Genomic DNA, 26195 nt, shown 5'->3' on the forward strand with positions numbered 1-26195 from the left:
GGTCTGAAATGGTATAGGTATATCTAATTTTTCTAACATGCTAATGTTTCCAGCGTTTTACAGATCCAATGGCCACGGTAGACTAACTAACGGAAAAAATATTGCTTTTCCCAATAGTATTTTATGCAAACTTTGCTTAATGAGGGTTCATAAAGTCGAGTACCGTGTTTAGGCCACGCGGCATTGCGGTAAGTAATTTTAAGACCTAATTACGTAATGATGGCATACAATACTTTTTCTACGAGTAAATAATATGATGAAACAAAACTAATATTTAATGTGTATATTTTTATAACAAACTCAAACGAAAGCCAAAGAAATGCTACGAAACAAAAAACCAAAGAGATAGAAGTGACAAGGCACCGCTTATATTTTAATCAATCTTTTTGTAATAAATGTTTAAAAGCCCGGTTGTGAGACCCATAGGGGTGGAATCCCAGCCCACGTCTATACACCCGATGATGGAATGGGGAAGGCAGAATCAAATTATGCAATTCCATCGCACACTCTCCGTGATATATTCTATAGATTACGGATAAGCAGGCTCGCCTCAACTAATTCCGAGTCACCTATAAGCCTTTTGGCACGCTTGTCGATTGAATCCAAGTGTCAGTTGGTATTTAGCAGAGCCATACCATAAGTGACTGCAGTACTCCCTACACGATCGGACTTGTGCTTAGTACAGTTGAAGTTACGCCTTACCTTAGAAAGGATGCCAAGCTTCCTGGCTGCATTTTTGGCTATGGATTCAATGTATCTGATTGGATAGAAGTTCAAATTGGACGACAGGTCCATTCCAAGTAGCTGGACGGTCGGCTATCGGTATGGATATATCACGAAAAGTCGGAGTCAGCTCAAAAGGACTTCGTTTTGTGGAGGACAGACACGCCTGCGTTTTGGTAGCATTAAATTTGACAAGATTGTCATCACCCCAATCGGAGACTGACTTAAGTGTCAAATTCAGACAACTAACTAATGTGGTGTTCGGAGACATCGGGTTAATAAAAAAATAATCATAGCTCTAGTGAGAGCAGTTTTGGCCCTGATTGTACTGGAATGTGGAAATGAAAAGCTTTCCGCTTTCGTTTTACACCACAACGCTATTATCGAAGTATATCCCCAATATTATTTACGGCGCCTAATTCAAGCGACCTGGTCGTTTGTAAAATGAATTGGTAATGCGGCGTTTTATTTGTTTATGCTAATTCACCAGTTTAATTAACCTCCAAGGTATAGGTACCAGGCATGAGCTGATTGTTGAAGTACGAACAACGACACAGGTTTGATTCCCTCCGGGGTTCATTCGCTGTTAAGTCATTTTCGAATTATAACTCTGGTGAAGGAGGTTGACATAATTCTTGAAAGTCGTATGAAAGTCGTATGAAACCCGTGCATTGCGCCAGCGATGTAAACTATAGCCGTAACTCTCACCTTACCTAAGGTTTATTCCTAGCAGCAGGACGTACATGAATGAAGATGACAGAGAAAGTTACTTTTTATATGGAGCAGTAGATTATGATATATGCTTGGAAAGATGAATCCTGTATTCCAGATAAATTAATACATGATAATAAAATATAACTTCAGAAAGAACATAGTAAATTAATAAAATATGAAATATCCGCGCCAGGCATTAAAATCTATAATATTATAAAATGCGTGTGCGTACAGATCAATCTGGTTAGCGTATGGACAGACGCTACGGGGCGTCTTTGTCCCGCTGTCTTGCTACGGATGAGGCCCACACGCCGATTGTAGGGATGTAACATGTCATGTAATTGATACTTTATTGTTTTGCAATATTTTCATCAATATTTAAATGATGCTACAAAACTGAAATGAAATTATAATTGCATCCGTGTTTTACAGGACAGTACGAACTGCGATGTTAAGTACTTGTTGCAAATTGTACCTTTACAAGTAAAACGGATAATGGCAAATAATTTTTTAACAATTACTTATAATTTAAACGTACACTGAACGGAACGAAAATATGGTTTTGAAATAGGAACTTGTGATATGAGCACTGTTTAAATTGACTCAGCTTGTTTCACATATTCTACAAAAGTTTTTAAGACGTGAACTGCATGTAATATTGTAAAGCACTGCCCAATTCATAGGTCATATCATCGATACCAAAACTGTCGATACATTCACAACACTAGCATGGCGCCACGTGGGTCGTAGCGCCGCAGGCTGCATTGTTCGTGCATCTAAGTGCCTTATATTCGGTTACCCGCCTATATTACACGCCATACCTACCATCGATATCTTAAATCGCATCGGCGTAGAACATCACTAGTGACGGGAAGTTAAAGAGTTATTTTCAACTTTAAGTCGGTAAGTTAAGGTTGATATTACAGGAATAACATGGTTGTTAGATGTTTTACTGTCTAGACAGAATATGGATATAATTTCCGTTTTACAACTCTTTGCTGGAGATTAATAAATTACCGAACAAAGATCGCGTGTCACACCTTATTTGAAACGCGTTTTGTCAAAGCTTTTGTCTCGGAATTTACAATATTTGTTTTCTACTATAACCAGTAAAGAATGAACTTTGACATATTTATAGCAATTGTGCTAAAACTAGATTGTTGTAAACTTGAGCGTGCAATTCTATATACAGTACTTCGTTAAAGAAATATGTAATAAATACAAAATCGATTAAAAGATAAAATTATTTCTTTCTATAATAGGTACTGTAGTATGTTCTTATGGGGTGCAATGGGGAAGAACTACCCCTAATAGGCACGTAGTCGAGGACCCGTACACTCGTTCCAATTAGGAAGCGGCTCAGGGTGCAACAACTACGTGTTACGTTCTAAAGCGGAGTTCCAAATAGGACGCAGCGCTAGAAGCGTAGCACAGTGCAGTAGGTTCAACGGTAACGATCTAAAGCGGAGTTCCAAATAAGGAAGCAGAGCTAGATGCGTCGTAAGTTGGATTCCATTCTTTGATTACATTCATGTTCGCATCGCCGCCAGTAGTCATTCCGCGAGGGAAAATCTTAACACCGCGATGCAGAATTAGCGATTTCGACGCCAATGCCATCTAGCGGTGCGTGACGGAAGTAATATGAGTTGTTGCCTGTTATGTGATTTTGTTACATCTTCTCCCCCTCAGGCCCCGAAGTCGTCTCGACGAGAGGGACTGAAGAAATAAGTTTTTACTTGCATCTGTGTCCTTTGGGTTGTTGTGTGGAGTTTGCAGTGGCTTGCTTCCTCAGACGTCCTCTTTTCCTAAGGGGTTGAATGGGTTCCGGCACGGTTGTTACATCTTCTCCTTCGTATGCATGAAAGGAAGTTAACGCTGATGCGTGATATACGCCCACTGGGATGTCAGGTGCAGAAGGCGCAGCCACTTGATAGGATGCTGGGCCGTGTTGTTTAAGAATCGTGTACGGTCCGTCTCGGCGTGGTGCAAACTTAGCGGTAATGCCTTGATATGCCCTGCTTATAGGATGCGAAGCGACAGGGACCAGATCATCATGTTGGTATTGGTAGGTTTACTCTGTACACGCCTCGATTCTGTGTATATATATGTGACTCTGCCAGATCTTGTTACAAAAGACCTTTTGTCGTGCCCGTCGTTGTGCGCCAGTGTAATATGTTCTTATTGGGTACAGAGGGAAACCAGGTTTTCAATATGGTGCTTTTTATTGACACAACATATACAGATGTACAACGTCGGTGGTATAGTGGGAAAGGACTCCCTCTAATCGACACGTAGTCGAGGACCCGTACACACGTTCCAATTAGGAAGCGGCTCAGGGTGCAACAACTACGTGTTACGTTCTAAAGCGGAGTTCCAAATAGGACGCAGCGCTAGAAGCGTAGCACAGTGCAGTAGGTTCAACGGTAACGATCTAAAGCGGAGTTCCAAATAAGGAAGCAGAGCTAGCTGCGTCGTAAGTTGGATTCCATTCTTTGATTACATTCATGTTCGCATCGCCGCCAGTAGTCATTCCGCGAGGGAAAATCTTAACACCGCGATGCAGAATTAGCGATTTCGACGCCAATGCCATCTAGCGGTGCGTGACGGAAGTAATATGAGTTGTTGCCTGTTATGTGATTTTGTTACAGTACTTAAATATTTCTCTCTAGAACATGGAGGCCAGTGGTAACCCAGCGGGAAAGGTTGCTTCTCAGTAGAAACGGCAGCAGTACGAGTCTCTGGACCGGCTGGATGTATCTATGTTTTCAATTTCTATTATATTTATGAACGTGCAATGCCTCTTGCCAACCGTAACGGATGAGCACAATTTCATTGTACACGTTGAAAGTTCAAAATCTTTGAAAAACGTGGGCGTTAACACGCATTAGGCCAGCGTTACGGACAATTACCTATACTCTCTCCTTAAATGAACATTATGAGAGCACATATAGCCCAGTTGCAAGAACATTTACTTCCCATGTAGGAGGTTCGATTATCATCGAAGGCCTTGCAGCACTAAGTGTACGTTCATTTGCAGTATAATTATAGGCCTACCGCTTAATTTAGTCGGTTCCTGAGGTACACCCAAACTCACGAGAGAAATAAATGTAGACTATACAAATATTTCTCCCGGCCGGAAATCGAACCCAGGACCTCTGCGTGGCAGACCAGTATGGTAACTGATCGACTGTCGCCACCTTAGCCTAAGAGGGTTTGGGGCATGCAGGTTTTATCACGATAGTTATTTTCCTATGCCAATAGATAGTTTTTTTTTTTTAGTGGGACAGTATGGGTGAATCCGAAACCATAGAAGTTACAAGTCTTTGTGATCACAATTTTTTTGGTCAAAGTTAACGAAATGTTATTCGTCTTGTATGAAATTTTTTATTAGATTTCACCAACTTCTTCTGTCTCATTTTTTCTTTAGATACAATGAATTCATCGTTATAATAAATTGAATCTATTAGCATTTAAAAAAAACAGTCAATTTTATTCATTTTGAATGAAAAAATATTTTACGAAATTTGACCAACTGCTGCTATCCCGATTTTTTCGTCCCATACAATGAAATGATCCCTTCAAGAAACTGACTCGATTAGCAGTAAAAAAAAAATTTTAAATATTATTCATTTTTATGGACAACCCACGCCTGACCAAAAAACTGACTATGCCAAAATTGCTTTTACAAAAAAAGACTTGAGACCTAAGACAGTTTTCTTGTATCCTCTATGTTTTCGGATTTCCCCATACTGTCCCATTAAAAAAAAAAACTCTGTACACCTCTTCAGGTTCAAACCATCGACATTTCAATTAAGAAGCAACCGTTCTCCCACTAGGCTACTACATATGCAAAGGTCAACTAACACTGGACGTTATAAAATAGTTACCGACAACTTTTTAATTTATTTTGTATGTATGCTTTATTAATTCCAAAAGCTATAAAATCTATAATTTATGTACCATTTCATTAGCGGTAAAATATTTTATGAAAATATTTAAGGAAATTAATAGACAAATATTTGATAACCTGTTTATGGTACAAGAGCAGTAAATTTTATTTTATTTGCGAATAAAAACGTTTTACTTATAATAAAAAACACAGTTAAATACTCAAAACATTCATAGTAAATTTAGATGTAAATCGTTCGGTTCTAAAAACAAAATTAATCGTGTATACATTATGATTTTATGGCCGCAGTCGTCGAAGCTACATTAATGTACACCATACTCTCCAATAATGTACTGCACGTACATTCATGTAGGTATTTCGTAACTGAACAGTTTAATAAATTTTAAAGACTTTATTTGTTATTTACTATTTGTAGTTTATATTTATATTTGTAGTTTTCCTAAAACCGGAATTGAGTGTGTCTTTGTTCGATATGGCGGACTGCATAATATCAGTGTAACTATTTAATTCACAGTCTATTTAATCGCTGAGCTTATAGAACTGTTTATAGAATTCTTAGGTTTATACGATTGATGCACATAAAAATTTAATGTTCTTTTCGGCCTAGAGTCGCTCATATTTGTTATTTCAAAGAAACTAACATTTTGGGCTCTTCACAGGTGGATTTTCCCGTTCGCCATCGGAAACAATTACTGTGAAATAAGTGATATTTGACCAAATTACTTTTAATGCGAATGAGGCTTTAAACTTGACATTGTTTTTTGATTTGGTCGAGTAATTTGACAGTAGTTCTTTCGGACGAATGTCGGATGGAAAACGGGAATAGAACCCCCAGGTCTCGTGGTCGCGGCTGACTCAGACGGTATTAGTCATCAATGTTATGTTATTAGACATAAATGATGTCTAATATTAATGCAAACCACCCCATTTTTCACTATTGTTACAAAGATTATTAATTGATCAACATTATTTTAATTGAGATTAAAATAATTTTTGATCATAAAAAATATTAACAAGCGCATAGATAAAAAATCCGAAGGTCTGCTGGTTCGTTCCGTAACTTAGTTGAAACAACTGAATCGACGGAATTTTTTTTTTAGTGTTAGCAATTTTTGTATTAATAATTATCTTAAAAAAATATTTTATTTCCAATACAGAGCTTTTTATCTGACTCCGCTATTGTCGCATACTTTGTGTATGATTACTGTGTATAATATAATACGTTGAGACAATTTTTTTTATTTATTCTCTGGATATGTCAATCGACAGTGGACTGTGAAATCGCTTTGAAATATCGAATGAAAACTAAAAACTGACAGCGTGGTAAGAGGTCTGGTGGTGGAGGTAATTAGTCACAGGCGCTCCCTATCGATGAGTTGTTTACGTTTAAAAAGAAATTATCCATTTTGTCGACAAGGTTTTAATCTTTTAGGATGGTAATAAGTAAAGTCAAGCAATGAGTAAAATAACACCTACCTCTGGGTCAATTTTCTTATACTCTGGGTCGTCCTCGTCCACTTCAAAGTACAGTTCAGTCGAAGTCAGCGAGACGGTACCCGGCGCTACGAGGCCTGGAGCTACTAACTTCGCCTTCGTGCTTATGTTTACAGGACCTAAAATAATAATAAAAAAACTGTTTTGATACAGTTTATAGTTTTTTAGTCTGTACATTTAGCAGTCCTTTTGACGTTTTGTTCTGGTTTAGTTCTTATTTGTTTTTGTGTAAAAACCTACCAATAATACGTTCCTGTTTCGGTTCCAAAGGATTTTTCATTCCCTTTCCTTTTTCCTTCTCTTACTAGATAAAAGCCTAGTTAACACTTACCGAGTTTTCTTTCGAAATAAAGTTGGAAAACGCCTGACAGTTTTGCAATAGCACTTATTTTTATAAATGCGCAGAAATATTTTGCTATAAATATTTCGTTAGGAGTTTATCGCTCGGGGCTTTTAGTGTGTCGTTTTATTCAAGTTTTTGCGCTAACTCGACAGTTTATCAAAATGGCGGCTTTACTTAAAAGTCGAGATCGTAGAACGTAGCGTGTCACGATCAGCACGCGGATGCTAATACATGAACCGTCCGGCCAGAAAGGGGTCATACCGGTGAGGTCGGCGTCGATCTCCCGGTCGTCGGCCAAGAGCTCGGCGTCGTCCAGCAGCTCGGCGGCGGCTGGCGTGGGCAGCTGCGCGCCGCGGCCCGCGCCGCCCGCCGCGATGCGCGCGTGCAGCTCCTCGGTCGCCTGCAACGCCTCGGGTTAGTCGCGGCCCCTCTCGCCCAGGCCCGTCCAGGCCCGGCCCCCGAGGGCCCCCGAGGGCCCCCGACCCACCTGCAGGATGGCGTCGTGCGGCGGCGGGTTGCTGGGCGAGCGGGCCAGCGCCGCGGCGGCGTGGCGGTGCCCCCGCGGGTCGGCCACGAGCCTGCGCCGGCGCCGCGCGTCGTCCTCCCACGAGTCCAGCTTCCAGAACTGCGTGCTGCTGCTGCCCGAAACGATTGGTTCATTCGCTGTTTTGTATTTTAACTCTGGTCGACTTGTGAAAAAGTAGGAGCGCACATACTCAATGTGAAATCCTGACGGCACACTTCCACGAACAATTAAAATTAGTATTGTATATTAGATAATAAATTCTGAAAATCATAAAAGATTTTAAGTGAGGGTTTTTATATGATTCGTACACAAAAAAATAAAACGAATACCAAAAAAGCATCAACTGAAAAAGCATGAACTGGTGCTTTTTTCATTTCTTACAAGTATTATATTCGTTGGCTATATAATTTTCTAAATACTTTATTTAATTATTTTATTGTTATATTTAAGTACGTATCTCTCACTTACTAAAAACGGTTTCAAATGAAAATCAGTGCTGGGAACGGGAAGAAATACTGAGTTAGTGGTCCTTTTGTTGCCGCGGCTGGCACCATACAAAATATCTTTATGCTTAGTGTCTAAGTTTATGTTTATGTAAATAATCTGTGGTTTCATTCAGTTTTTGATTTTCTTATGTTATTTATTTGTGTCTTTATGTGTAAATGTTTATGAATATGTATTTTTTTTTGTTTCTTTTTTCTTGTGTAGTGTCTTTTGTGGTAGTCAAATAAATGTGTTTTCTCAAACATGCTCGGAAATATTTGCATTACTTTAAAAAAGTGAACAACGGATAGTTTGCCATTTATGGGACATGCGACTCCTTCCTAGCCAAGGTCTGCGAAGTAAGTATCAAAATTTATTGCCGTAAACTTTTAAAGTTATCTACAAGCAAGAAAAATTTTATACAGCCAACTGTCCAGTGTTGGTAATTGCGAGAATTAAGAAACCTACCTGTACCGCTAAATTAAAAAAAAAAGAAAATGGCGGTAAATAAACTAAAGCGGTTTGGTATTCTCTTCTGTGTCTTCGCTTTTTGTTGCGAAAATGAGTTCTACTGAGTAGAAGGATAAAGAAAATACAGTAATGGATTGTAATCCGCCTAATTTAAAACGACAAGTGATATTAGCCAAATCGACTGTGAACTGGCAAACGGTACTATCTCAATTTTCTAAAGATTTCACTTTTTAATACCATTTTATACTATTTCTTATTCTGAAGCTTTGCAAGAAATTCCATCTTAGATACATTTAATTTTGGCGCCAGAATAGACTTCATTCAACTTGTACTAACTTCTAACCAGATGCTATATAAATGACGCAAACAATTCTTTTCGTCATCCTGTAAAATTGTCAAAATTGAGATAGTACCGGTGGCCAGTTCACAGTCGAAGTGCCAAGTATTGCTTTTAATATTAATTGATATTATTATTAATAATACAAAGATCGAACACTCAGAAAAAATTCCTTCGATCCGGCCGGATTCGAACCGACGTCTTCTAGCATACCGTGCCAGACTCTATACCAACTAAACTACGGAACGAACCAGCGAACTTCACAAATTTTTCTATGTGTTTCTTGTCGTGTCTTTGTATTTGGTTTTTCAACAACTTTTTAGCCGTAGCGCCATCTATGAGAAATCTTAAGTATTTCGTGACCCACTTAGATACCTTTACAACTACCAACCCTGGCTAGAGAAGTCGCAATTCATTGTAATTAAATTTCTATTAAATTGACATTCAATTACTTTTTTATGTGAAATTACTCCGTTAGTTTGTCATAATTATTAATACAGAGATCGAACATTCAGAAAACATTTCTTCTGTCCGATTAATTGATATTTTTAACTTTTTGATTACACATCTTCCCTCCATATTTCCGCGCATTGTTCGAGAAAAGCACCATACAAGCGTCGGCGGGAGCCGAAGTGCCACCGGCCCCGGAAAGGCACTGACCCCGAGCCGTGGCTGGCGGCGTGGCGCAGCTTGTCGAGCAGGCGCGCGGCCGCGGCCTGGTCCCTGCGGCGCGCCGCCGCGATGAGCCGCTCGCACGTGCGCTCCTCCTCGGCGCGCTCGGCGCTCGTCGTCGCGCACAGGCACTGCGGGCGTTCCTTGCACTCATCACTCGGTCTAAGCTGGACTGGCACTGCCTGGTGGCAGGCGACACGCCTGTCCCTAACAGTTGCAGTGCCACCCAGAGATCTAAATTGCAAAGGTCTCAGTGCCAAGTCTCATGTGCCCGTGAGTTCACCAACACCCTTACTTACCCTTGGCAACCGGAACGCAATAATGTTTACATTACTGCTTAGCGGCAGAAATAGGTAAGGTGGCAGCACTTTCCTGGACGAACTCTTTCACAAGGAGCTTCCTTTTACACCCAAACTCACGGGAGACATAAGTGCAGGTCATATAAATTTCTCCCCATCCAGGAATCGAACCCGGGACCTCTGAGTGGCAGACCAGTCTGGTAATCGTTCGGCCACACAGGCAGTTCCGTTGCTTCCTAGATATATATACGCAGGTTTCCTTGCGATGTTCTCCTTTACCGAAGTACCCAAATGTGCAAGACCGGATTCGAACCCACGGCTCTCTCCTTGAGAGGCGGTAGATCGAACCGTTGGACTATCTACAGCTTATTATTATAATTACAAGTCAATACCAGATAACAAAAAAAAATCATACTAACCATACTTACGTTGACACATCATTGTAAAGTAATAAGAAAGATCTACTGTTCATCATTTGCTAATCATTAACTTATTTACTTAAATATTAAAGCGACATAAAAATGAGTAAGTGTTAGGTGAGTTCCTAATCCTTTAAATATTCAGATCTTGAGTCAAAAATATTCAAACCGGAGTTTTTCATAAACATCTCGCTGTAATGACAACACATTATTCCTAAGGGGTTATAAAAGGAAGTGTTATTCTTACACGTTCCCGAGCGAAATGTGTTGTTAGATAATCGGGGGTTACGCCTTGTGAAGTACCTATTTTCACTTAACAAAGTAAGGTGAATCAATCTCGCCATGAAGAACCTTATCCACATCTTACATCCAGAGAATGCCTCACTAACATTGGGTCCAACTTCCCTGAATAGCTGCTCGTTTTCGATGGCACTATGGTAGTAGTTTATCTCATCTCTCATCCGTCATTCCACGGGATGACAATTGTGATAATTGCGATCAGTTGTTATTGTCAAGATACAAAATATACGAGTATGATTGACGTAAAGTGGAGAAAATATTATAGCTCCATGATACTGCTGTGTTGCTGTAACTTACTACAGACACCAGCACGTTTAACGGAACACTAGTAAAATATTCAAAATTTGCAGTGGTTTTTTTTAAAGTCTGGCCGGTTATTTTACCGGTAAATTTATTTTAGGTCTAATTTCAAAAAATAAAAATATTCGTCTGTTTGTGATTTTGCGTTCTGGCAAATGTCGTTAACTTAAGTAGAAAATTCTTATTATTATTACAATTTTATTTGAACTATGTCAAACTGTTACAGTTTTTAAATATCCAGCCGTTTCTGCATTGTCATAAAATGCCAAAAAACGTGTTTTATTTAATTTCGGGTTAAGCTGTACCAAGTCGATGTTAAAAGATATTAATTTAGTTGCCACTTTTTAGGTCTTATTTATTTAAATATTAATGTTACTATTTCATATTCAGACTTTTTGTTTCGCTGAATGTAATAATAAATAAATCACATATTTGTGTTAATCTGTTTGTACACTACAAATTGTAATACATTTATTGTATACTCATTCAATAATATATTTATCTATTCATTGTAACAAAAATTAATAAATATAAAATTTAGAAAAGCGAACTTACCTCAAAGTCGGCATGTTTCAAGACGTCATCAGCTCGCATCCTGTTCAGAATGAACTCCGCTTCATTAGCAACGCGAACGATGTGATCCCTCATGGCATGAGAGAGCAGCCGCCCTTCGTTGATGAGCTCTATGAACGCCAACCCGGCGTGCTTTTGTAGCGAATTCTGCCACTCTTGGGAGCACAGCAGCATTACTAGTTCTACTACGGATGTACTCGATTTGAAGGTTTGAAGACCTGGAATTCAATTTTGTTTTGTTAAGTTTAGATCAATTGTTTTGGGCTCCGGTATACTATGGAAAGTAAGTAAGGTACATTGGCAACGAAAATATTACAATGAAAATATTAAATGCTGTTAGACTACGGTGTAATGGTAGTCTGTAAGTATACGATTTTTTTATAATACTTAGTGAGGGGACGAACAAGTCGTGTGCGTGGTGACAAGCAATACGCCTATCCATAATAGTTTTAGTGCCACTTAAAGTTTTAAATCGCAAAGATCTGAGGGGCACTGCCGCTGCGCCCATCACCTAGAGACATAAGTTGACAGTCCCATTTGCTTGTAATTTCACCAGCTGCCTGACCCTTCAAAACCGAAAACACAGGAATACTCACAGCGGCAAAAAAAGGTAGGTAAGTAAGTAAACTAAAGAGAACATTAATCAATATTTTAGTTGAAGTTTAAGTAACCTTATGCAGTTTACTTCTGGCAATGGCCGTTAGGAAAAATTTCTCAATGCCAATAGCTATTTAATTTGCAAGCTGATTAGAAATGAAAATGCATGTCCAGTTTGTATCACAACAAATAAGAGGTGACAAGTGTTTGAAGTTGACGTTGAATCTCTTTCATTGAGCATCACAGCCTATAACATTTTTTAAATATCACACAATAAACATTCCGACGTTGGCGCTGGGACATTTAATTAAAACCAGAGTTTGATATTATCAAAAAAGTACATTTTACATTCTAAGTAAAAATGAGAAACTAAATGTGAAAAAATGGCATAAACATAAGATAAGTCTTGTGTTTGTGATATTTTTTTGAGATTGACATTTGACAGATATGTCTCTGATGCGAAACGTAGGCCACGATATTGCTAGCAGTGCTTTTGTAGTCCCAATTAATTTTATAATTATCAAGATTGTTACCAAAGTTTATTGAACAAGATAATTATCAATGACAATGATCTCTACGAACCCTGATTGAAATTAAACATTTATGTCTACGACAAAGCTCTTAAATAAACTACCATGCCAAGAACAAAATATACCTTTACCCTCCATTAACAATTCCTGTCCGTGACTCCCGACCAGCGTCTTGGAAAGGAAGGGAGCGAAGTCGAGCATAATCTCCCGAAGCAAAGGACAGACGGGGCCAAGGGCCGTCTCCAGCTTGTGGGTGAGGGAGGCCTCTCGAGATACGCCGTCGGCCGACATCGATGCGTTCATGGCGCTGAGGCCGGCGAGGGTTTCGTTATCCTGTAATTCAACAATCAATGTTTTAGTATGACATAAAAACAATCTGTATAAACAGTTCAAGGGTTAAATAATGGCGTATTTAAATAGCTATGTGACGGTGTGACCTCCTTACACCGTCATCTCGCCTTTTTGTATCGCCTCTGTCCGCTTGTATCGTATCATTTTTTTTATTTTACATGTATTTAAATTTTAAATTTGAATTGTTCCACCTTCCTTCACTTTCTCATGTTGTTTTCGTACCATGGTCACTCCCAGCTCGACCGCCACAACAGTCGGAGCTATTCCAAATTCCATCGCGTATAATCGCTAATTTTGGTTCTTTACTACGTTTATAATCATGAAATAAGCTAAATCATGTGTAACAATTTATAACAGTATACAGCCTTCATGTACATATATCTGTAATTCAGTTACTCGGCCCACTTAGGGGTAAGAGCCTTTATTAAAGTGTAGGGAGTGTTTTTTACAGTTGTACCTGTTTTTTTACATTTAGCTTTATATTGTTTCAGCCCTTTCTTTTAACTTTCGTTCTTTAATAAATTTTGTGAGTCGGAAGTTTCCCGTTTCATTGCCGTGAACCTGTTCACGGCTAGTTAGCTGTTAGGGTCCCTGTTCGGGCGCCAGTGAGAGGGTTGTAACCCTTGTTAAACATCGTGACATTCAATTAACTTAAAAACTAAGTTAGTTTCCCAAGGACATCGAACCAGAATCGTCTCAACATGTCGGGAGCACATAACTGGTGGGACACAGGAAAATCAGTAAATGTAAATAACTCACCGGGTGTAAGTGCCTCTGCGCAGCCTGCAGACTCCTCTGTCTCTGTTGGATGTGGTGATGCGACTCTGACCCTCGCATGTGGATCTGTTTGTCGATATCTGAAAATGCATTTTTTTAATTTAGTTTCGCGATATTTTTTTTACTGCACACATTAATATGCACTAAGTCGAAATTCTAATCAAATTTCCTCGTAGAAAGTTATACACATATTTTCCGCTGAACAATTGTACAAACGCGTCCAGCCGTGGCGACTTCAACTAAAAAGAAGTTCGGAATGACACAGCGTGGACATACCTTCATGGATGTTTCCCTCGTGGTCCCTCCGGCCCGTGATAGTGGCAGGGCCTCTCTCTCCCTCCTCGTTCAAATTCACGTCCGTCCACGACTCGTCGTTGCTCACCTGTAAGGTTCACAAATTATCAAACTCACAACTTCGAAAATGCAACGAATCAAAGATTACTTATTATTGTCAGCCGAAAGATTCTTTCCCATATGTATTGCAGACCTGACTTGTTCTTGTTAGCTCTGTGACTGTGACAATGTAAACTCATAGTATAGGCCTTCTCTATAATACACCGAAGTATACCCGGTCCTGCGCCTCCTGTATTTTTTGGTTTGCGACGATTTCAACTGTACGCTGAGTCTTCAATCCCGTAGTGCACTTTAAGGTACTCAAGTATGAATTTAACTTTTCCAGGTATATCAACAACAGGTTGAATTATTAGAGAAATAAATATAGTACTTATTTCAGTTTTATAAGGTCCTTAATCTTATAGCACGAAGTAATTGTGTAAAAAAAAACACTTACAGGATGTTTATTATCATCGAGAGCGATTTCGCTGGAAGTTTCAGGGTCATTGTTTGTCGTCTCCGTCGAATTCAGGTGGAACGAGCCGGCGTCTTCTATCGAGTCCACACTCTGTCAATTAATGTGTAATGTATATTTTAAAAACAAAAAATGTTGACATATTCGTTTTACATCAGTGAAAAAAGAACAACACTATTCACTATTGTCATTGTTACGAAGGAATTTGAACGTTTTGAATAAGGTCTATAAAACATTTTGAAATAAAATTTTTAAATGTACGGGAACTAATTTCAATATGGCGGCAATGCATAAACTGTAATACTTTGCATTAATGCAAACAAAATCGCCTGAAGTGACCAGTTTCTTGTATATAATAATAATAATAGTAAGACAATGAAAAAAGTTGAACTGTAGTTCCCACGTGGGCCCAATACGGATTGCAAACTTCACACATATAATTAAATTATTTTGCAGCTGTGTGTAGGTTTCCTCGCGATGTTTTCTTGCACTGAACCCGCTCATGGCAAATTTGAAATTAAATTTCGCAAATAAATTCCGAAAACTCAGTGGTGCAAACACGGATTCGAACTCTCAACCCTCTCTTTGAGAGGCGGTAGGTCAAACCGTTAGGCTACCACGGCTGTTAGCCAACAAATTATTATAGTAAAATTAAATTAAAGTTCAATAATAAGAACTGATTGGTGAAAGTAAAGGAAGGTTTATTTATTGCCTACTTACGGGTGGTTCCTGTTTTATGATGTACAGACAAGACAGATATATACGAGAACTTCTGCTACACAGAACCAATTATTTTTAATACTCCATAAGGCTGGTCATAGATTGACTGCTTGTTCGCAGGTAATGCGTGTAGTCGCAATCAACTTCATGCAGTCGAGACCACGACTGTATGAAGCTCATAACGATTCCACGCATTAACTGCATGCAGTTGAAACAGAGTTCATGCAGCCGAGATCGACTGCATGCCTTCACGCATTAACTGCAAACATGGAGTCAATCTGTTAGCAAGCCTATCTTGGAAAATAGGCGATTTTATAATGTATCAGACTCATAAAGGAATGATGCGTCGCCGCCACTAGAAATTATTAATCTATACTTACACTTTATATATATATCAAAACAGCAGTGATGAGCTAGGCTCCACAGTGAAAAATTCAAAACCTTTTACTAAGAACTTTAATATTGAATTTAAACTTAATATTAATAAACTTATTCGTTATACCGTTGTTTATAATTAAATCTTACCTGTTACGTAACCTTTTTTCGTAAACTCAAACAGAAAACCATTTCTTCAAAATTAAAATCGTTATTCTAAAATAATAATATAAAGAGTGAAATATCTAATAGGTGAAAGTGAAATAAGGTGTCATGCAAACACACAAGGTGGGGTGAAAATCAAGCCAAGCACACAAAATGCATTATTATTATATTAGTGTGTAGAAGTGCTCCATGTTCTTCAACATCACAAGCAAACTCTCATATAATTTTGTGTCCGTGAGTATTCATTTAAATTCTCATTGTCTATACAATATTGTTACAATTTTGATAAATACAATTTTATTCACTCAGTACTCAAACATGTGTTAAAAATAATCTTGATTTTTAACCGACTCCAAAAAAAGGAGGAGGTTCCCAATTCGACTGTTTTTTTTGCTGTATCTTACGCGACAACAACAACATTAAAATTTGCGAATCGATTTCGGATAATCGTTTTTGTTGGAAAAAGCGTACTTCAGTAGTAACCTTTAAGGGTGGCAAATTAGGGAGATCAATCCGGTTTATTGCACTTTACCCACTTCCGTGAACCGATTTCAAAAAAACTTGGCAAATAGATGTAATACCTCAAACTTTTGATGTTGTTAGGTTAGTAGTTAAATATTTTTGTCAGTTTTTCCTTATTTTATGAATACAAATGACTTTTGATATACGTACAAAATTTAAGTTCTGGGCCTTTGTCTGGGCCTTTGTTTGATGACGATTACAGAATATGTAGGGAGTAACCACATTTATTCACAGGCAATCGCATAAAGCCGGCTAGAAAAAGCTATATCTCCATGTAATATTGTGCGTTTCATATTGGCGGCCGATAGCACATTACCGACTTCCGGTTTCGAGTAGTAAAGTTGTTGGTCAAATTACAAGCACATGGGACTTGTCAACTATGTCTCTGCGTGTCAGGCGCAGTGGCAGTATCCCTCAGATGTTTGTGATTTAAAGCCTTGAGTGGTACTGCAACTGTTATACTCAGGCGTGTCGCTTAAGAGTTGATACTACCCCATGTCGAATTAAAATTGTTCCATACTAATACGGTTCGTTTTGCTTTAGGATTCGGCAGGGACACCGGCTTTATGTCAGAACGAAAATAAAAAATCATTGGTGTGTTTTTTTTTCACACCGTATAGTAATTAGGGTATATCCTCAATTGTACTATATATTTTAACCAAAGTGATTTTTATTCATCACTTTCACTGTTATGCGGAACCAACCAAAGCCATTTGAAGTTATATAGACTCTTAATACCATGCGTAGTTAAAAGAAAGTGAAAAGCGAATAACTTCTTTCGCTCTTATTTCAAGCTAAGCTTATTATAAGGCTTATTCTGACCGGTTCAAGTCGATTCAGCGTTAATAAGCGTTGTGAGTCCCTAATATAGAGGTTGTGATACATATCGTGCTCTAAGTGATGTCTTACTTGATACGTTTTCAATACCTGACTTAGTTGTATATTACGACCGACGTAAGAGACAAATCACAAATAAACAATAAGTGTTGTATTCCAAATTAAAATGCATAAAGATTGCTATTAGACTTTTGTTTAACGCTTTGTAATGCCAAAATTACTTTCAACTAATTGCATTTGTTGTAATTATTTTATCAAAAATCGAAACACTAAGAAAAATTCATTCGATCCGGGTGGATTCGAACCAGCTCCCTCGGGCAATCCGTGCTAAATGCTCTGCCAATTAAGTCACGGAACGAACCAGCAGGCCTTAGGAATTTGTCTATGTGTTTGTTGCAGATCTTGTTTTTGGTTTTAAACAACTTTTTAGCCGTAGCGCCGTCTATGAGAAATTAATTTCTTCACTCCTTTACAGCTACCATCGCTGACTAGAGATGTCGCTTTAATAATTTTATTGAATGTCACGATGTTTTACTACCAATATATTCAATTTTTTTCTGTGAAATTACTCCACTTGTCTGTTATAATTATGAATTGTATTTAATTATAAAATATATCCTATTAGAACCGTGCGCTAAGTGCTCTACAAATATACGGCATGATGTTACGTATACTTACATATTTTTATAATCAGTGAGTGTAGCGTAAACTTGCTAGTGTTTTAACATCTGTATTTGTATATTACACTTTGAGTGTAGTGACAAGCTTGTGTTTGCGCACGTACTGGCTGGTTCTTGAGAACTAAGAATAGTATGTTTAGTAATAATTCATAGTTTAGATATTTTTTCTTCTGTCCATTAACATATTACGTTGTATATATGTTTTCTCATGAGAGTGTAATTCTTGTTGAGAAATAAATAAAATTATTTGTATTTATTTTAATCCCGCAGACGTTATTATTTATATTTATTAAAAGCACTTAGTCCAAAATGGTTATTCTGCAATTTGTCCAATCGTCATTTACAAAACTTACAACAGCAATACAATTTCATAGCAGAATGATTTAGTAAACGTATTTTGTGATTTTAGAGCAAACTGACAACCTTTAGACATGACAAGACCTTATTAAAAAAATAACTATTACTAACCGTACCAGGCTCTCATATCCAACCAGTAGTACACACTAAAACTCGTGTTGAACCATAATAAGTACAAACCAAATTGACCACCGACACCGTTATCTCAGAAACTTTGGACCTTGCGGTTGGAGGCTTATGAAAGGACAATAACATTCATTTAGTCAGGAATTTATACTTTAACACCAAGAAGGAAAGATTCACGTTTTTAAAGTTTATATTCACTTTAGCGGGATCTCCGGGGATAAAATAAATCAAAGAGAATAATAGGAAAGTTGAAATAACAAATATGAACTTAACATATGTCGAAACCCGTTTTAAATTAAATAAGTACTAAACGTCGACTTGTCACCGATCTGGGTTACGAAAAACACAATGCGTTTTTACGATAAATGAAAATATACTTTTATAGCTTAACTGCCACGAGTTTTCCCACCTTTTGGTCTATGAGGCATGAGAAAGTGCACACAAATGCACACTCACGTGCGTTTCTCTCTCGTATGTCAAAAACCATAACTAAGGCAGGCGGTCTAGCGATAAAAATAGGAGATCCGACTAGAGCGAAAAAGAGAGTAGAATCCACAGATCAAAAGGACCTAAGACCACCAAAGGGAGAGTCTAATAGAGACAGAACTCCAACCTAAATCCACCGTAAGATCCGAAACTTACCTTTGTTTTCGGTTTTATTCGAAGACTCGACTTGAATAATGGTTCTTCCTTTTCCGATGCAGGGGAAGGCTCAGGTTTGCATGTCTCTGATGTCTTTGGTTTTTCTCCAGGCTTCACTTCGTCTGTAGTGGTTTCTATCTTGGCGATATCTTCGCTCGCCTGCTCCTTTTGGATTTTAGCGATGAGCAAAACAAAAACGAATGTAACAAAGCGTCATCATCACGACACTGGCTATACATAGACCCGTTAGCAGATGGCAGACATCAGGCTTTATGCAGGTATGATAATTGTTTACCAATTTCTGTCACACGGCATCTATTCCTTGTCGTAATGAACGGAACGGAAGCCGGGCATTGAAGTAACCTAAGTTTACATACAATTTCGTAGTCATATCACTGTACGCCTGGTCTTTATCATCGACAGAAAATCAGTCAACAATTATTTGTTCGTAGTCTGCGATCTACCCTAAAACAATTTGTTAAAACGGCAAATCAACTTCGCTCAACATAAATTAATGGGATCAACATAAAAACGTTATACAATTTTGTTGCCAAATACCATGCTAAAAAGCTACAATCGGTTTCACTATTCTATTTATAATGGTCGTGGCACTAAGCTACTTTAAATGATTTGAACACTGTACCAAATATCAGCATACTGTAAATACATGCTAAAAACTTCGATAATTTCAATATGATATATTTTATTTCTTTGGAGTTAAAACAAAATATTTCTTTTAGGGAATATCTATAAAGTTTTCAGCTACAATGATCGTCAATTGGAGAAAGAAAAATGCTTATATACCAGTGATTTTAATTCAGTCACTACAAAATCATTTCACGTATTTTTCGATGGACAACATTAACGATTACGATTGCCAAATGTCATCTCCTATCTAAAGCGTCATAAAATCCACAAAATATATAATTAAAAACATTACAAAAGTATCAAAAATTCAGTACCAAATCACATGCGTCTATTAGAATACGAAATTTAATATTTGTATTAACTTTGTTTTGAACTTACCTTCATGGATGGCGAGTCTAGTTCGTTCATCGTAGAATTATTTTCATCAACTACAATCATCGCGTATTCGACGTCGTCGCCATTGTGATCTGGAGAACATAAAATTAATGTAAAGCTAAAATATGTTGTTGTCACTTTAGTGTGATTACAACATTGATTAAGCTTGCTTAATAAAGCATTTATTGAGGTTCGAGAAACATTTCTACACTATAATGTGATTATAAATCTATTTAATTTGGAATTCTGTACAGTACTAATTTATAGTTTACTAATGTAGTTAAGACTAAAGTAAAATATTCTCTAAGGGTTGTTCCGTACTATGTTGGCCAAAATCAAGACCTTGGAAGCGTAGTCTAGACGTCACGCATTAATTTTAGTTCGTGTCGGTAATCGCTTATGTGGAACGTATTCTCGACTGTAGGGTTTGGCCTTGGCGTACGTAATGCGTAACCGACACAAAAATAACAAAAAAAATTATTGTACAGAATCGTTGTGTATGGATTAGATTCGATCAGAAAGCTTGAAAAAATATCGTAGTATCTTTTTCAATTCTGGTTAAGATATTTTTTATATCGATTTCTGACCGATGTACACATTTTTGTTTATTTTATAGACATGCTCTTCGAAATTAAATGATATTCATTCTATGTTTAAGATGACGCAAATCATATGAAAATTTAACTGAAATAAAGCGGTGCCTTAGCTGTGCGGAAACACTGTCTTGTCTAACTGGATTCGAAAGCTCTTCATCTCTTTTCAAATACTTGTTCTATTTGACTTACAAAACACAAATATTGGGAGTGCGTTTATAAATCAATAATTTAACGACAGGCTAATACAAATTTGCGATTGCCTGCGATTGCGTACACACATCCAATCAGAAAACGAAAGAATAAATTAGTTTGACAATCCCCAAACAAAAGAACAACTTGTAACAATCTTTGTCGCGTCCACTTCATCGTCCATACCTTGTTAAGTAGAAAATGCATGCAGCATGGAGAGTGTGTGTACACATTTTCTATGCAGTTAGACAAAACAAAGAGCGCGAACATTGACCACATCTAGTATATAGGGCGTTCGCATCATGTACCTACGTTTAGCATGTATTTGTACAGGAGAGTAACTCTAAAAGCATGCAAGCGATTTAGCACAAATTTAACAACCATGTTGTTACTCTGCTGTACAAATTTTAACGTTAACTTCAATCTAACTTCAGCTAATTTGGTTAGGTTCATTTTAACAATATTGATTTAGAATTTTGTATGTATAAATCGAAATGAGGTAGAGTAATTCCACTCAAATAAGTACAGGCTTTACTTATGGCAAATGAAATAAATAGAGTACTTTCGTTAAAGTTGGTCAAGTTGCCAGTTGATTTATTAAAACCTACTATAACGAATAAACTTGATAAAGAACTTTTGATAGTACCTTCTCAGTTAAGTTTTCCATGTATAACTTCGGTGTTAAATACATATACAATTCGCCTACAGGCAACCATAAATGATGCGAACGCCATGTAGTAAGTTTACGCGCGTTACCTGCGTGCGCGCGGTGGTAGTTAGGCAGGCGTGCGTTATTGTTGTTGTGTTGCGCACAGTCGAGCTTGCAGTGGGGGTGGGGGTGGGGGTGAGCATGGTGACGATGCGCATGGGGATGCCCACCGGGTAAGAACTGAGGATACACATGGTGAGACCACTGGGGGAACAGCGGTCGAGATCCTAACTTCCCATAGACGAAATACGAGCCACGATAATGCACATCGCCATAGAGAAATAAGTAATGACATCAGAGGCCAGAAAAAGTAGAGAGATTATAAAATGAAACATGAAAATTTACAAATGTAATAAATACAGATTAAAGAAGATCACAGAGGCATTATGGTCCATTACAAATTGAAATAGACAATAATAACACATTAAAGAAGAAAAAATTCGTTGCAAAGTTAGCGAAGATTAAGTAGAGTGAAATTAAGTAATAGGATATCAAGAGAAGTTAGAAAATTCAAAGCCATGTTGCATTGAGTAAACGGAAGTAAGCGACGCCGTGTGGATTTCAAAGAACAAAACCGCACATTAAGAATTTGCAACAGAGTGATTTGTCAAAGAATTAAGATAGTGATTGTGTCGATGTAGTACCGGAGTGTAGTAAAATGTAGGTTTTACCAGTGTCCCAAACGGTGACGCGATATCAAGCGGCGTGAAAAAAGGAGAAACGACACACTTCAGATATACAAGTCTATTTAGTATGTTCTTTTTGTTACTGACGCGGTCAAAGTGTAAAAATATTAAATAAAAATAGATCAATAATGAATTACACTCGTTATTAAATGGCCAAAATAATAGATACCTTCAAAGGTTCCACAAACACTATTATGATTTAAATAAAAACGTATACTGTTCGAATTCTTCAGAATTGCAAAAACACAAATAAGTCAACATTGTAATGAAACATTTTTTTAACACACGCCGCTAATTTCCAAAAGAAACAATTCATAATTCACGAGATTTTATTTAAGCCATTTCAAGTGTTTAGAAAGAATTGGAAGATTTTTAAAAGGTATTTATTTCTGTTCAATGTAAGGAGAAAAAGACGGAATTTGACCGCGATAGTAACAATGATGATGAAAATGAATAATAAATTTAGACAATCATTATAATACATAGGTTACCAATAAATAATGAAGAAGACATATTTAATTCATGTGCAAGAAAGCATTTATAGAAGAAGCAAAATAAATAGCGATATATTATATATAAATAAAAATATCTATTATTAAATGTTCATAATGGTGTAAACAGTTTTTATGTAATAAGCTACTCAATACATAAAACGATAAATACTTTACCTAAACTTGTGCTCGCTAGATGTTGGTGTATTTTTATGTTAATTGCAGAAAATCTATATACAAACGGTTTTATTACGATGTTTTTCTCTTTTCAAGACATAATTATACTTAATATTAAATATGGATAAAATAAATAGCAAGGGGAGTGCAATAAAATATAAAATAGCCAATTGAAGTTTCATGATAAAATTTAGACTAACCTCAAAGTGTGTCTAGATCAAGAATTTGAAGTTTCATAAAGCATTTTAGGGTGTCACCCAATATAACAAGTATCCCGGTTTTAAAACCACTTATGCACATCACATCGTAGATCTTACTAGAAACACAGACTGGGTATGCAAAATAACTGTGCATACTTTTCCAGTCAATTTATATTAGGCGTTTCTTTTACTTGTGAACTGAATGAATGCAAAAGAGTTAAGAGCCTCGCCCGTACACGTTTATTACAGGAGAATAATACGTAATGAAAAATGACAACTGCATTTGTAAAATTGCAATAAATAGGGTACAGCACGACCCTTGTAGTGCACCCTTATGCGCAATGGACTCATCATATTAATTAGTACAAAATAAAACTTTTTACTCAGTCATAAGTAAACAAAATTTAGTTTGCACAAATCACCCGTAAACTAATCGACCAAAAACCGTCAGGCCGACGCCTATTAATTGAATAAAATGTAAATTTATACGTACCGTGATGATCGTGCTGGTGATGCGAGCGACGCGCGCAGTCAGGTGGCGCGTGCGCAGGTGGCTCCAAAATGTCCCGGTACTTAGATACCATTAAAACGGAGATGAAGTACACTATTGCGAGTGACAGGAACTGGGCTTGTTTTGTTTCCTCCTGTGAAGGAAATACGTTGTTATTTCGTTACGTACGTTGTCTTTTTTACACAAACTGAAAATGAAAATTATCCTTTCAATATTGAAGCAAAGTATCCATAAGAAGATGCACTAAATTTCTTAGTAAAAATTCTCCCCCAGTGCTGCGCATATCTCTCTACAGATAAACTTTAGTCCATAGCTAGGGCACGTAGACACAACAAAAGCGCTACCGCCTTATTCGTTGATCTCAGGTTACAAGAGATAATAGAAATCACTTACCACATCTCTATAAATGACAGCTCTCAATCTGTTAACGTCCATGTCCTGAAGCAATCTTTCCGGATCCTTGACGGGGCTTGAAGCATCAGCCAGGCTGGCTACCACGCTCTGTGGCATTCAAAAGAAGTTGCTAAAGCTTTATTTATGTCACGTTTTAGTTCTAAATTTATTTTAAAATAAATTCCAAATGCTCTTTTGTCAGTAATGAGCATTTTTGCAAATAAGTGAAATATATATAAGTACCTACATAGATAGATAGATGAAAGTGTAGAAGTAATAAAATAGACATTGAAGAAATTTTGCATATTTTCAAACATGCAATTTTTCTGAATAACTTGTAGGATTCTTATAAGAAAATCATGCAAAAGAAAACAATTATGTATGGAGATCTTGTAGTGCTTATTTATTCTAAAGTGCTCGCTCCTAAATTCCCTTTTTTATTCGGTGATTTGTATTATTATTTGTTGTGCATTTTTAAAATAGTGCAGTGTGAAAGAAACTACTGTTAACTTTGTAGATCGATTACATCAAAAGTACCAGGATTGCATAACACAATAAGATTTGTTTTCTTAAATTAACTAAGCAAAACCTGACATCAAAAGTGCAAAAAATTAACCGTGTCCTGCATCTAAGACTACCAGAACCACATAACCATAAAAGGTAAGATTTTTAGAGAAATCTCTACAGAAATCAGCGGGACATATTTCTTGTGTACGTTAACAAATTATAAATGTCGGCTGGAATGCGTTCATAAATCACATACGCTCAAAAAACTGACAGCTATCCAATTAGCGTGACACGAAGTACCAGGATCGCATAACGTTGAAGGAGTCTTTTAAGGAATGGATATCTTGGAGGAAAAGAGAAAACGAATCAAGACAGTCGTTTGAGATAAATGGGACGTTTTGTTAGGATTCTGCTTATGTGATTTATGGTAGTAATTTGTCAGCATTAGTCGCAGAACACCGTATCGTAATTTGGGCGTTTTAATGCCCGGTTTGGGCTGCAATATGCTTTTGCATTGCTAGGTTTATATATATTTCAATATGTACGATTCGTTCAGTAAGACTATTAAGAAAATTTAACTAAAATTCCAATAATCGTTGAATACTTATTTTTGATGACTTATGTAAAAATTTTCAAGTGATAATTTTTGTTAGGTATCTTTCAGCGTTTTATTTTTATTTTAAGACATAATTATAGAGTTGCTGGAAGTAAATTCTGCTGTACATTTCTTAGTCAGTTGACATGTTGACAATTGGTTCTATTGTTGGTAGTTTGTTCCATGGCCGCAACAAATGGGTATAACCGGTACGGGAATATATGTAGTTCCGGAGCTTCGGAAGAGGTGCGTCTGTCGACATGTTACCTTGGCGTCGCTATCGTCGTGCGCGCGCGCACGCGCCGCGTACCGCTGGCGCTCCTTGCACTCGAGGCAGTTGCGGACGGCGCACGTGCACACCTACGTACACATACAACGCTAGAACGCTAGCTAGGCTACCACGCTAGTACTACGCTAGGAGAGGGAACGACGAACTCTTCAACACTGGATATTTTTCTTACGGATTCTGCATTCATAAAATTCTAATAGGGCCTTTCAACTTATTTTTGAACATCCAAGATCACCAACTGTGACTTCAAACTTCAAAGGAGAATAATTTAAGTTTATTTAAACAAACTTCAGTATATTCAATTAAGTAACTATTTCTTTCTACTAGATTTCCAATTTACAAGTGAAATTAACATTCAAAATAGTTCACGTAATGAATAATTGTTTCACTTTTTTGAATAAAGGTGACAAAGAGTTCGTTGTTCCTTAATAAAAAACTAAAACTATAAAGAAATGCAAGTGTTTTTACATAAAATACATCTACAATAGAGTATCAGCGACTCGTTTGCAACAAATCTATGTTTAAATGTCTGAGTCTATGCTATTTTAATAGATTGAAACAGTTCTACTAAATAATCTGCATGTTTCTAGAGAATTTTCAAGAAATTCCTTCGTTTCTCGAAGTCAAATTACTGAAATTAGATAGAAGACTTAATAGAGAAAAGAAGCTTAAAAAATTTAAAGAAAATTATATTTCGCACATTTCAAAACTGAATGTTCTCGTACTAATATATAGATGGTTAAAAATGCAAATCGACAAGTCTGATATGAAAAAAAAA

The 26195-nt window shown here is 37.2% G+C and overlaps 1 protein-coding gene across 9 annotated transcripts in view; it reads right to left on the reverse strand.

The window, feature by feature from the left end:
* LOC113236336 (neurobeachin) overlaps positions 1-26195 on the reverse strand; it is a 545925-nt gene that overhangs the window by 238517 nt on the left and 281213 nt on the right. For 4 of the 9 annotated variants that reach the window (XM_026472364.1, XM_026472361.1, XM_026472363.1 and 1 more), the window contains 15 exons: positions 25396-25488; positions 24027-24134; positions 23616-23766; positions 21616-21795; positions 20078-20166; positions 19052-19216; positions 14610-14720; positions 14096-14201; positions 13802-13899; positions 12817-13024; positions 11547-11782; positions 9662-9804; positions 7672-7819; positions 7446-7584; positions 6824-6960 (listed from right to left, as the gene is read on the reverse strand). In XM_026472364.1, coding sequence (XP_026328149.1) covers positions 6824-6960; positions 7446-7584; positions 7672-7819; positions 9662-9804; positions 11547-11782; positions 12817-13024; positions 13802-13899; positions 14096-14201; positions 14610-14720; positions 19052-19216; positions 20078-20166; positions 21616-21795; positions 23616-23766; positions 24027-24134; positions 25396-25488 — 2112 coding nt within the window. The remainder of the gene's footprint in view (positions 1-6823; positions 6961-7445; positions 7585-7671; positions 7820-9661; positions 9805-11546; positions 11783-12816; positions 13025-13801; positions 13900-14095; positions 14202-14609; positions 14721-19051; positions 19217-20077; positions 20167-21615; positions 21796-23615; positions 23767-24026; positions 24135-25395; positions 25489-26195) is intronic. The other 5 variants (XM_026472362.1, XM_026472366.1, XM_026472365.1 and 2 more) reach the window with 5 other exon arrangements.

This window comes from Hyposmocoma kahamanoa, unplaced genomic scaffold (assembly GCF_003589595.1).
Source record: "Hyposmocoma kahamanoa isolate Upper Pololo Valley unplaced genomic scaffold, ASM358959v1 91, whole genome shotgun sequence".
Classification (NCBI taxonomy): Eukaryota; Metazoa; Arthropoda; class Insecta; order Lepidoptera; family Cosmopterigidae; genus Hyposmocoma; species Hyposmocoma kahamanoa.